General features: G+C 49.8%; 1 protein-coding gene across 1 annotated transcript in view; it reads left to right on the forward strand.

Annotated features, from left to right (window-relative positions):
* Positions 1-12,701, forward strand: part of unc5ca (unc-5 netrin receptor Ca) — a 76,939-nt gene that overhangs the window by 42,663 nt on the left and 21,575 nt on the right. The window contains exon 4 of the mRNA XM_084690086.1: positions 3,003-3,106. Within this exon, the coding sequence (XP_084546212.1) occupies positions 3,003-3,106 (104 nt within the window). The remainder of the gene's footprint in view (positions 1-3,002; positions 3,107-12,701) is intronic.

Below are 12,701 nucleotides of genomic sequence, written 5' to 3' on the forward strand. Positions count from 1 at the left end.
ATTGTGATTACCGTAGGAGCTCTTCTTGGTGTAGATGGAGATCAATGCCTTGGGACATTAACAAAACAGCAATTTGTTTGTGTGTGTGTTGAGGGGGGGGGGATTTGTTAGGCCACTTTAATGTGAGTTATTGGGCATACGCTGGTGGCTTTTAATCACACACACACATAGTATACACACTTGACAGTGTTACAGTCTCAGTGTGTAGTTTTGTTCATGTGCGTATTTATTGCGTGTGTTTTTAGAAAGAATACGTTATGTTGGTTTTCTGTCTGTTGTCTTCCTACGTCTTGTACGTTTTCTCCATGATTACATTCTCTCTCTCTCTCTCTCTCTCTCTCTCTCTCTCTCTCTCTCTCTCTCTCTCTCTCTCTCTCTCTCTCTCTCTCTCTCTCTCTCTCTCTCTCTCTCTCTCTCTCTCTCTCTCTCTCTCTCTCTCTCTCTCTCTCTCTCTCTCTCTCTCTCTCTCTCTCTCTCTCCTCTCTCTCTCTCTCTCTCTCTCTCTCTCTCTCTCTCTCTCTCTCTCTCTCTCTCTCTCTCTCTCTCTCTCTCTCTCACTCACACACACACAGGGAGGTGGTGGAGAGGTGGTTGTGAGAAGCTGAGTCCCTGGTTTGGATAATTGGACTAAATGTGCTGGATGTTGGATGCCTCAGGCTGCAATCTCACCACAGCTATAAATGCTGGGTGTGTATGTGTGTGTTTGTTTATGTGTGTGTGTGTGTGAGAGAGAGGGCACTTACACACACACACAGTCTCCCACCCACCCACCCACCCCCTCTCTCTCTCTCTCTCTCTCTCTCTCTCTCTCTCTCTCTCTCTCTCTCTCTCTCTCTCTCTCTCTCTCTCTCTCTCTCTCTCTCTCTCTCTCTCTCTCTCTCTCTCTCTCTCTCTCTCTCTCTCTCTCTCTCTCTCTCTCTCTCTCTCTCTCTCTCTCTCTCTCTCTCTCTCTCTCTCTCTCTCTCTCTCTCTCTCTCTGTCTCTCTCCCTCTCTCCTCTCTCTCTCTCTCTCCCTCCGACCACACTCCATTGTAGCCGTTTCTACGGAATACACGATTACTCAACGCATCATAGATACACAGAAACATAGAAACGAGTGATGTGTGTTACTTCTGGTGTGATTGACGTGATGGACAACTGAGATAAAGAGGAGAGAAACAGAGACAAGATGGAGGGAAAGAGAAGTTGTGGTTTTCTCTGACGTGTTTCACCATATTGTTTAAGTTGTTGGAGGGTCGAGGCGATGTCTGTCACTGAGACTGTTAACTGAAGGATTGTGCTTGGCTTTGTTTCCCACACTCACAGCCACGGGAGAGAGAGAGAGAGAGAGGAAGAGAGAGAGAGAAGAGAGAGAGAGAGAGAGAGAGAGAGAGAGAGAGAGAGAGAGAGAGAGAGAGAGAGAGAGAGAGAGAGAGAGAGAGAGAGAGAGAGAGGAAGAGAGAGAGAGGAAGAGAGAGAGGAGAGAGAGAGAGAGAGAGAGAGAGAGAGAGAGAGAGAGAGAGAGAGAGAGAGAGAGAGAGAGGGAGAGAGAGAGAGGAAGAGAGAGAGAGAGAGAGAGCGGAAGAGAGAGCGGAAGAGAGAGAGGGACAATGTGTGTGTGTGTGTGTAGACTGTCACTGTTGGCCTCATCTGTCTGATTCATGTATTATGATTGGCCTATAAGGTTGGGGGTCTTTGTGGAAAATGACACACTGTTTTTCTGTGAATGTGTGTGTCACACACACACACACACACACACATACAGTGTGTAGTTCTTCTCAACAGGGACGGTCCACTTGACCTTGCAAACCCCTTTTTCTCTTCCTTATCCTCCTTATCCTCCCTCCCTTCTCCTTTCTCTGTCATTCAGAAACCACAAAATGGAGCCTGTTTCTCAACCATAATGAAAAGGAAATGTTTGAGACTACTGTGTCATCAGTTTTGGACTGTTATATCGCTATCATATCATATCCTACCATAACGGAAATTTACCACTAAAGGGGGGTTACATAGCTACAAACCAGGCGCCCAATGTTGTACTAGATGCTAAATGATAGGGCGGTTTCCCCGAAATGTCTTCCTGAATGCACAATGACTGGGAGTTGTCTCCAAAATGGCCGCCCACGCAAGCAGTTTCTTACTGTAAGCTATGATCGAGTTACCTCACCACACAGGATTGACGCCTATCATTTTAAAACAATCCACTTTACAATGTCCTTTCAAAACTCCAGATTTGAACGTGCATTACAGTTAACTTTCAAGGTAACAGAATAAGTAGACGGTACATTTTGAACGCTGTGGTTCTGCATCCTTAAGAGAGTCTCTCTAATCTGTTCATACACATAAAAGCCCTGAACAGCCAGCAGACAGAGGCAGAAATGTTTGTGTAGATATTACATGTCCCAGCTGTATCTTAGGGTGTAAACAGAGAGAGGTTTACCCAGGGCTACGCACACATTCACTCACTCACACACTTTCACACACAAGAACACATACGCTCGTTCCAACAGACACACGCACATGCACACTCTCGCACACAAACACACACGCACTTACACACAAACACACAACTTAATCCCCTTACAGAAGAACAAGATCATGTTGAGAAAAGTTTTGCTAGGGAGTTCAGAGAGTTTGATTTACCGAGAGGATAAGAGGCTGGAAAGACAGGCATGCTGCACTGCTGTAACACACACACACTGACGCAAACATTCCTTTGATTAAACACATGAATCAGACCCTCTCCTTTCTGACCTGCTGATCGTGTCGAGGGGGGTCAGGTGGCTGAGCGGTTAGGGAATCGGGTTAGTAATCTGAAGGTTGCCAGTTTGATTCCCGGTCGTGCCAAATGACGTTGTGTTCTTGGGCAAGGCACTTCACCCTACTTGCCTTTGGGGGGAATGTCCCTGTAGTTACTGTAAGTCGCTCTGGATAAGAGCGTCTGCTGAATGACTACATGTACATGTGTCTGAACCACTTTGATGATGTTTGTTTACGTGACCCTTGACCTTTGCCCTCCGCAGACCTAAGGAAGACGTTTGAGCAGGAACCACTGGGGAAGGAAGTGTCTCTGGAGCAGGAAGTGCTGCTACAGTGCCGGCCCCCGGAGGGCGTACCTGCTGCAGAGGTAGGAGCAACACCTGTCAATCACACCACACCTGGCGGTCCAAATACACCTGTCAATCACATATAATCAAATGTCGATCAGATCAAAGCCCAGATATGCAATGATAATACAAGAATGTACAAAGCGACATACAGCAGGGATAGAAACCTGAAACATTTTGAACTGCTACCAAACTCTACCGCTGAGCTGTACCCTTCTCCCCCACGTCAAGCGAAGCCCAAATGTGTCAATCAAAACCAACATATGTCAGCCACGCATCAATCAAAAGAGACACATGTCAATCTAAAGAGACAGGTGTGAATTCAACTCACCTGTTACTATGACAGAAAGCAACCTTGCCTGTGATTCAGAAACAGCAGTTGTTATTCAGATTACACAGCTGTCAGCCCAATATTGCTACTACTACATGTCAGAAGCCAGTGCTGATTTGTGTCTGGTGTTGTGTTGTTGAGGGAGGAGGGGGGAGGAGGGGGGAGGAGAGACAAACAGAGGAAGATGGAGAGGAAGAGGCATGCGTTCATGCAATACCCAGGCTCTGATCTGCCTCTCTGAGGAGGGAGGATGCAGGGGACAGTGTCAAAGTCTCTCTGAGGAGGGAGGGAGGGAGGATGCAGGGGACAGTGTCAAAGCCTCTCTGAGGAGGGAGGGAGGGAGGATGCAGGGGACAGTGTCAAAGTCTCTCTTAGGAGGGAGGATGCAGGGGACAGTGTCAAAGCCTCTCTGAGGAGGGAGGGAGGGAGGATGCAGGGGACAGTGTCAAAGTCTCTCTGAGGAGGGAGGATGGAGGGGACAGTGTCAAAGCCTCTCTGAGGAGGGAGAATGCAGGGGACAGTGTCAAAGCCTCTCTGGAGGGAGGATGCAGCCTCTCTGCTAAATTGAACCCAGAAACAGACCCATTGATTAGTGTGAATCCCCTGCTGGGCTGGGCAGTGGACCCAAGAGATATCCTGCCACTCTTAGGAGGCATCACATTGAACGAGATCAATCTGAGAGTTTAGAGAAGGTTGTAAAAGAGGATAGTCTTTCCTTTCTTCCTTCCTTCCTTCCTTCTTTATCTCTCTTTCTCACTCTCTCTCTCTCTCTGTCGGTTGTGTGGGAGTTGTAAGTGAAGTGGTTTTTGTCTTGATAAGAAAGGTTTGGTGTGGTGAAACAGCTTGATTGGCTGGCAGTTCTAACTGCCCAATAAAGGTATCTTTAATCTCTCTCTCTCTCTCCTAGGGGGACTAGGAGAGAGGACTGTCATTGACCTTTGAACTCTGACCTCTCTCTCTCTCACACACACATACACACACACGTTTGCACAGATGATTGACAGCCCTCATGTTTGGGGTTCAGGATAGTTTCTAGAACGTCCTAATTTTAGCCTCGTGCCAAAAGGGGTTAACTTGTAAAGGCGACATGGAGGCACCCTGGTCACAGGATCCGGGGGCCACGGCAACACCTGTGCACACATGCCTGTCAGCAGACCCCAGGACCGACAGCCAGGACACGGTATGAGCAACACACACACACAACCACAGATACACACACCTACACGCACACACCCAGACACACACACACACACACACACACCAGGTATGTGGGCCTTTTAACAGTGTTGGTTCTAGGCCAGGCTCAAGGCAATTTCAGAAGAGTAATACAGTTTTAGTGGCTCCACAACACTGAAACTCTGTTCAAAAGTGTGTGTGAATGTGTGTATGCACCTGTGTGTGTGTGTGTGTGTATGCACCTGTGTGTGTGTGTGTGTGTATGCACCTGTGTGTGTGTGTGTGTGTGTGTCTTTTCATCTTCAATCCATCACCTCTTTGTTTCTCTCTGTCGATCTATAACTCAGCAGCAGCAATTCAGGGAGACTGTGAGTGTGTGTGACTGTGTGTGTGAGTGTGTGTGCGTGTGTGTGTGTTGTGACAGGCAGGCCTGCCAGGTTAATCTACAGACTCAGAGAACAGGCCTTACATTACTGCTCAGCAGATTGTCTGTCCTCTCAGCACTGACCTGGAAAAGCCCAGTCAAGTCAAGGCTACTCTTCTGCTTATAGTCCCTGGCTGGTTCTGGGCAGGGGAGGGTTGTGTGTGTGTGTGTTTGCCCCTGTCTGTGCGTGTGTGTGTGCATGTGTGCGTGTGTGAGTGAAGGGTCCAGCTGGTAAGATATAGACACGTCAGTGTGCTGACAAGCTAGCGTGTCTTCCACAGACAGGTCGTCTGTAATCACACAAGCGGTGGACGTGGGATGGTGTGTCAGTCACGCCCCCGTCTGAGAGAATGACCTAACTCAGCTGCATGGAGAAGAGGCTCTCCACGCCGGCCTGTCTGACAGACATTAGACGATCGATGCCTCATCTCAGCCCCAGTTTGGCTGAGCATTCTGGGATTGCAGTTTGTCAACACACTGGGATGGATGTGCTTCCCAGGGCTGATGTGACAGTGTGTGGACAGCAGGCTGGCATGCATTCACTCACACACACAGGAGCACTGATCCTCTATATTACCTCTCTTTCTCTCTACCTCTCTATTCCTACCTCTCTCTCTCTCTCTACCTCTCTCTCTCCCCCTCCCACTCCTCTCTCTACCTCTCTATTCCTACCTCTCTATTCCTACTTCTCTCTCTCTCTACCTCTCTCTCTCCCCCTCCCACTCCTCTCTCTACCTCTCTATTCCTACCTCTCTCTCTCTACCTCTCTCTTCCTACCTCTCTCTCTCTACCTCTCTCTCTCCCCCTCCCACTCCTCTCTCATCCTCTCGTGGACTCTGTCCCCTCTGGTCTCTGTCTCTTTGTCTCTGCGTGGAACCGGAGCGCGAGGGGAGTCTGTCAGCAGTGACATCATCGCCTGGTGCGGAGCCAGGAGGAGAGGGCTGTCCTAGCACCCTCCCCCAGCAGTCCAGACGCCCCTGGACGGAGCGTGCTGTAGAGAGAGGCGCTGCTGTGCTCACCGCCCCCACGGCATGTGCTAGAATCAGACCGGCAGCTGTCACCGAGCGAGAGGCCTGGAGATGCAGTGCTGCTGCCCTTTTAGAACCAGCTGAGCTTTGCGGGAGCTTGAGGTCTGATGAGAGATCCCTCCCAAGCCTGAGACACCAACCCCCTTCCCCGTCTCCTCCCACCTCCATCCTCCTCCTCCCCCAGTTATGGGGCCTGCTTGGCAGGCAGAATGAGCAGGCGAGGCCCCTGCTCCCCACGGGGCCTAGCAGCAGGGGCCCTCCAGTCTGTCTGATTAGCGGTTAGCTTTGGCTGCCTGACAACCACTGTCTCCTAGGCCTGGAATGCACAGCAGAGGTAATGGAGCTGTAAGCTATGCTACTGTATGAGGGGGGGGGGGGGGGGGGAGGAGGGGGGAGGAGGAGAAAGGAGGGGGGAGGAGGGGGGACTCTTTTTTCTGTCATTCTTTTCTCATCGTCTCTTCTCTCTCTTTGTAAATGTTTCTCTTTCCTTTCTTTCCCTCGTTCTCTCTCTCTCTCTCTCTCTCTCTTTGATTATCCTCTTCTCTCTCTTCTGTGGTTCTGTTTCTCTGTCTCTCTTTCTCTAAAAATGGGAGAACTTTTCTTTCAAGCGCTCTCTTTTTATTTGTCTATTTTCTCTCTCTTTCCCTCTCTCTCTCTCTCTCTCTCTCTCTCTCTGTCTGTCTCTCTCTCTCTCTCTCTCTCTCACTCTGGCTTTCACTTTTTTATTGGCTTTCTCTCTATTCCTCTCTTTCTCTCTCTTTCTCTTTCTCTCTATATTCCTCTCTCTCTCTATTCCTCTCTCTCCCTTTCTCCCTCTCTCTCGCTTCTCCCCCTCTCTTTCTCTGTTTCTCTCTCTCTCTTTCTCTTACAAACATTACAAGTAATTTACACTGCACATAACGGCTCCCTCTTCCCCCGCTAAAAGCAGCAGTTTGATCTTTCCATTCATCTTTAATAGCAGCGTTCAACACAATGGAGAGTTCCAGAGTATTTTTGCACTCTCTGTCCTTTTCAACAGTTTTTATTTATTTATATTTGGGGGGTGTTTTTTTGGGATGAAGACAAACTTGTCCATTCAATTTAGCTACGGCTCTAAACCATCCCCCTAATCCTCAGTTGTAAGCCTGGCTGTGTGTGCAATCACTCTCATACCTTCATAGCTTGGCCAAGCCAACAATGACCACTACATATATTGCAATCCTAGATTATCGACCAATCTCTTTTATCAACCCATAAGAGATATTACTGTTGTTTCCGGCAGAACAGCAATTCACTAAATGGCCCTTTAAAAAGCTTTCACCCCAACCAAGCTTTGGGGTCGCTGATGGTATTACGTTGTTGAGGGATTTCATTGTTTCCTGTATCATTGTAGCCGTATAAACCATGTTAGACGACAGGTTTGAGTTATTTTAACAGGGATGCTAGCTACAATCTGATGCTAGCTACAATCTGATGCTAGCTACAATCTGATGCTAGCTACAATCTGATGCTAGCTACAATGTGATGCTATAGCTGAAATCTAGCAGTGTGTAGGTTTTGTGCTAGCTAAGTAACATGATACGCTATATTTTCTTTGCTAGCTAGATCACCTACCTAGCAACAGTGCTAGCTAGCTTGTGCTAGCTTGTGTGCTGGCTAACTCCCGCGAGCAACAGAAGGCTTGTCTAAATGTATCAACGCAGTGTAGCTTCTGTGTGTCATTCTACAACAAAACAATTCAAACGTTGTTGTATAAATCCAGATGTCAGACTGTTCTTGTACCATAGTCAACAGACCCTTCTGAGAAATAGCAATTTTCTTTTTTTTCCTTCCACAACACAACACACACACATACTTTTTTTTTTTATACAACCTATTGCAAATCTTCCATCAACTCTGTTCCATCCAGCTGCGCTATCTCTCCCCCTCTCCCTCGCTCACCCACCCCTGGTTCCATTCAGTGATTCCGTCTAGACGCAGAGATTTCTATCCTGTCCGTCTCTCCGCCCCTGCCTCGGTCGGGCCTGGCCGAGCCTGTGTTCTGCACAACTTATCTGATCCAGAGAAAGACTGGGAGCAGATTTATACACTCAGGCTATGAAAACAAGCCGGACGTTTAGCTTGGCCTTGGCATACAGAGAGAGAGACAGGGAGACAGGAGGGAGACAGGGAGGGAGGGAGACAGGGAGGGAGGGAGACAGGGAGACAGGGAGACAGGGAGGGAGGGAGGGAGGGAGGGAGGGAGGGAGGGAGGGAGGGAGGGAGGGAGGGAGGGAGGGAGGGAGGGAGGGAGGGAGGGAGGGAGGGAGGGAGGTGTTTGGGCTAGAGGGAAAGGTTGTTGCTTCTTTATATTTTCTTTCCGTTTTCCAGTAGAACAAAGAGGCTCTGGAGAGGACGACGAGTGAACATCAATCACAAGTTAAAAGAAATCCCAACATGGATGCATTCCTCCAGACAAGCTGTTTGAGCCCTCACTGAGGAAGACACTTCTTCTCCTGTGAGGGATGAAAGCGTCTGAGTGTTGGAGGGGTGTGCCCACTCTAGTTAGTTTTTCCTTGATGTGAGAGCGTGGACAAGTGGAGGGATGCTGCTGTTGTTGATCTTCGTTGTGGCTTAGAGGAAGACGCTCTCGAGATGGGGGGAGGAGAGGGGGGGGGGGAGGAGGGGGGGGAGGAGGAGAGTGGAGTGGAGGAGGGGTAGTGAAGGGTTGGTTGAGGAGGGGAGAATTAGTTTATATTTGAGCCCCTCCCTCTCCTCCCCCTCTCCTCCCCCTCTCCTCCCCCTCTCCTCCCCCTCTCCTCCCCCTCCTCCCCCTCTCCTCCCCTCTCCTCCCCCCTCCTCCCCCTCTCCTCCCCTTGTCATCTATAATGAAAGGTTCATGGAAGTCAACTCAAAGACGCTCTGTTCGTCCTCAACACTCTGGCCAGCCCGCTTGGCAACACTATGAAAAACTATTAAAAAGTACTACGAAGTAGCAAGCTCCGCTTTCCCCCTCTCTCTTTCTCTCTCTCTTTCTTTCTCCACAGTGACCCAGGGTAAGTGTTGACAGAGTATTATGGACTACACTGACTGGTTGTCATGGTAAAGAGTTTATTTCTATCAGGCAGCTGCTTAGGCTGCCCGTGGGGGTCCTTTCAGGTTGCTATGGACAACAGAACACTATTACATACAAGAGCCCCCCCCCCCCAGCTGTTACAAAGAACTAAATGATGTGATGATAAAGTGTAAGAGAAAAAGCAAGAAATATGTTTGATTAGATATGGTGTTCGTAGATGTTTTTAAGTGAGCTTTAGTTCAAAGAGCTAACTCAATGAACAGGCCAAAAGCACACATCAAGTTTTTTTTTTTTTTTTTTTTTTGCATTTAAAAAACGCTTTTAACCTGAGAGTCAATTAAAGCGGATTTAACCCTAACCACTTATCCCAGGGTTTTAACATGCTTTAGTGGTTCTAAAGAGGTGTCAGCTCAGCTCTCTCCCTCCCTGAGAGCAGATTGAACCTTCTCACACAGCTTCGTCAGCCTGCCCTCCCTGTGTGTAATTGGCTGGTTCAAGCCCCTGTCCTCATCCTGCCCTTATCCCTGTGTCATCCCCTCTGGGAGCGGATGACACACTCTGAACACCTCTCTGGGTCAGGATTCACAACTGGGAAACACTCTTCCTGTCTCTTAGTGGTGTGGAGCTTCCTCCCTCTCTCTCTCTATCTCTCTCTATCTCTCTCTCTCTCTCTCTCTCTCTCTCTCTCTCTCTCTCTCTCTCTCTCTCTCTCTCTCTCTCTCTCTCTCTCTCTCTCTCTGTACTTCTGTCTCTCTATGTCCCTCCCTCCCTCCCTCCCTGCCTCCCTCCCTCCCTGCCTCCCTCCCTCCCTGCCTCCCTCCCTCCCTCCCTCCCTCCCTCCCTCCCTCCCTCCCTCCCTCCCCTCCCCTCCCCTCCCCTCCCCTCCCTCCTGTAATGGATCATCCAGTGTGTAGTGCACCTGTGCCAGTCTCAGCAGCTCTGTCTGTACCCTGGAGAGACACACGCTCTGGCCCCGCACATCTGCTACCTGCTTCAGAGCTGCCCCCACCCCCCTCAAACACACACACACACAACCCCTCAAACACACAACCCCTCAAACAAACAAACACTCTTTCCCTCTATCCATGTATTTGTATCCCTCTCTCTCCCTCTCCCTCTCCCTCTCCCTCTCCCTCTCCCTCTCCCTCTCCCTCTCCCTCTCCCTCTCCCTCTCCCTCTCCCTCTCCCTCTCCCTCCCTCTCTCTCTCTCTCTCTCTCTCTCTCTCTCTCTCTCTCTCTCTCTCTCTCTCTCTCTCTCTCTCTCTCTCTCTCTCTCTCTCTCTCTCTCTCTCTCTCTCTCTCTCTCTCTCTCTCTCTCTCTCTCTCTCTCTCTCTCTCTCTCTCTCTCTCTCTCTCTCTCTCTCTCTCTCTCTCTCTCTCTCTCTCTCTCTCTCTCTCCCTCCCTCCCTCCCTCCCTCCCTCCCTCCCTCCCTCCCTCCCTCCCTCCCTCCCTCCCTCCCTCCCTCCCTCCCTCCCTCTCTCTATCTCTATCTCTATCTCTCCCTCCCTCCCTCCCTCCCTCCCTCCCTCCCTCCCTCCCTCCCTCCCTCCCTCCCTCCCTCCCTCCCTCCCTCTCTCTCTCTCTCTCTCTCTCTCTCTCTCTCTCTCTCTCTCTCTCTCTCTCTCTCTCTCTCTCTCTCTCTCTCTCTCTCTCTCTCTCTCTCTCTCTCTCTCTCTCTCTCTCTCTCGCTCTCTCTCTCTCTCTCTCTCTCTCTCTCTCTCTCTCTCTCTCCCTCTACAGCACTCACTACAGAGCCAAAACACAAAAGAAGGACCACTTTGGACTGTTCTGTTTGCTGAAATATTAATCACGGCAATTTATACTCATTTCTTAAACATGATTCACTTGTGAACAGGCTGGCTGCTTTACTGGGGCTCAGTGTTTCCATGGAGGGCAGTTCAGATGTTGGAGCCGGCCTTTGAAGCCAGGATGTGATGGCAGACTGTATTTAAGATCAGTACATATTTAAATGGGGCTGTTCAGACAAACTAGAAAGGATTGAGAAGGGATTGAAGCTGCTGGAATAGAGGGAAGGACATAAAGAGACAGAGACAGAGAGACAGAGACAGAGACAGAGACAGAGACAGAGACAGAGACAGAGACAGAGACAGAGAGAGAGAGAGAGAGAGAGGGAGAGAGGGAGACGGAGACAGAGACAGAGACAGAGACAGAGACAGAGACAGAGACAGAGACAGAGAGAGAGAGAGAGAGAGAGAGAGAGAGAGAGAGAGAGAGAGAGAGAGAGAGAGAGGGAGGGAGGGAGGGACACAGAGACAGAGACAGAGACAGAGACAGAGAGAGAGAGACATAGAGAGAGAGGGAGAGAGAGAGAGAGAGAGAGAGAGAGACATAGAGAGAGAGAGAGAGAGAGACATAGAGAGAGGGAGGGAGGGAGGGAGAGATATTATGAAATAGGAAGAAAAGGAGTTATAACATTTTTTTTTTCTTTTGAGATCATTGCTGTTTCATACCACACACACACACACGCATACACACACACACACACACACGTATACACGCACATACCACATACACGCACACGCACACACACACACCAAACTGCCATCTCTTAAGATTATGTCTAGACATACACACATACACAGGTGCCTAACCACACACACACACGCACACCACCACACTCACACACAAACACACAGTTCCATATTTGCATGCATCCCTGGACTAAATTGATTAGCTTTCCCTGATTGAGTTCAAGCGTATCTATTAGAGTGTAATGGCCTTTGTTACTGTGCTAATGAATGGCATGATTACTATTATCATTAGATAAACCTGGGGAGATAACTGTGTGTGTGTGTGTTTGTGTGTGTGTTTACCTACATGGGCGCATGTGTGAGCATCTGTGTTTATGTGCAGGAGTGTGTGTGTGTGTGTGTGTAGGTGTGTGTGTCTTGTCGGTCTGTCACCTCCTTGTTTTAACTCTCACCTACTGTGTGTTTGTGCTGTTCTTCATCCATCATCCTCTCTCGCCCTTCATCGCTCCCTCCTTCCAGCCTGTGTGGTTGTGTGTGTGTGAGCGTGTGTGTGTACATTTGTGTGTGTGTGTGTGTTAGCTGAGAGGATATGTGGCAGTTTCCCTCTTTGTTAATGAGCAAATGTGCCAATTATGCTAATGAAGCTGTCAGTGCCAATCACCCAATAATGCTCATGGACGCATCTGGCAGGGTGTGTGTATGAAGTCATCTGAGGTGGCCTGTCTATGTTGATAACGTAAGGGATACATTGTGTGTTTCTACTGTGTGTGTGCGGGAGGGTGTGTGTGGGAGGAGGCTGGGAGGAGGAGGCTGGGAGGAGGAGGCTGGAGGAGGAGGCTGGGAGGAGGAGGCTGGAGGAGGAGGCTGGGAGGAGGAGGCTGGAGGAGGAGGCTGAGAGGAGGAGGCTGGGAGGAGGAGGTTGGAGGATGAGGCTGGAGGAGGAAGCTGAGAGGATGAGGCTGAGAGGAGGAGGCTGGAGGAGGAGGCTGGGAGGAGGAGGCTGGGAGGAGGAGGCTGGAGGAGGAGGCTGGAGGAGGAGGCTGGAGGAGGAGGCTGGGAGGAGGAGGCTGGAGGAGGAGGCTGGAGGAGGAGGCTGGGAGGAGGAGGCTGGGAGGAGGAGGCTGGAGGA

The sequence above is a fragment of the Hypomesus nipponensis genome, chromosome 24 (assembly GCF_054491055.1).
Source record: "Hypomesus nipponensis isolate SF chromosome 24, ASM5449105v1, whole genome shotgun sequence".
In the NCBI taxonomy this organism is placed as follows: domain Eukaryota; kingdom Metazoa; phylum Chordata; class Actinopteri; order Osmeriformes; family Osmeridae; genus Hypomesus; species Hypomesus nipponensis.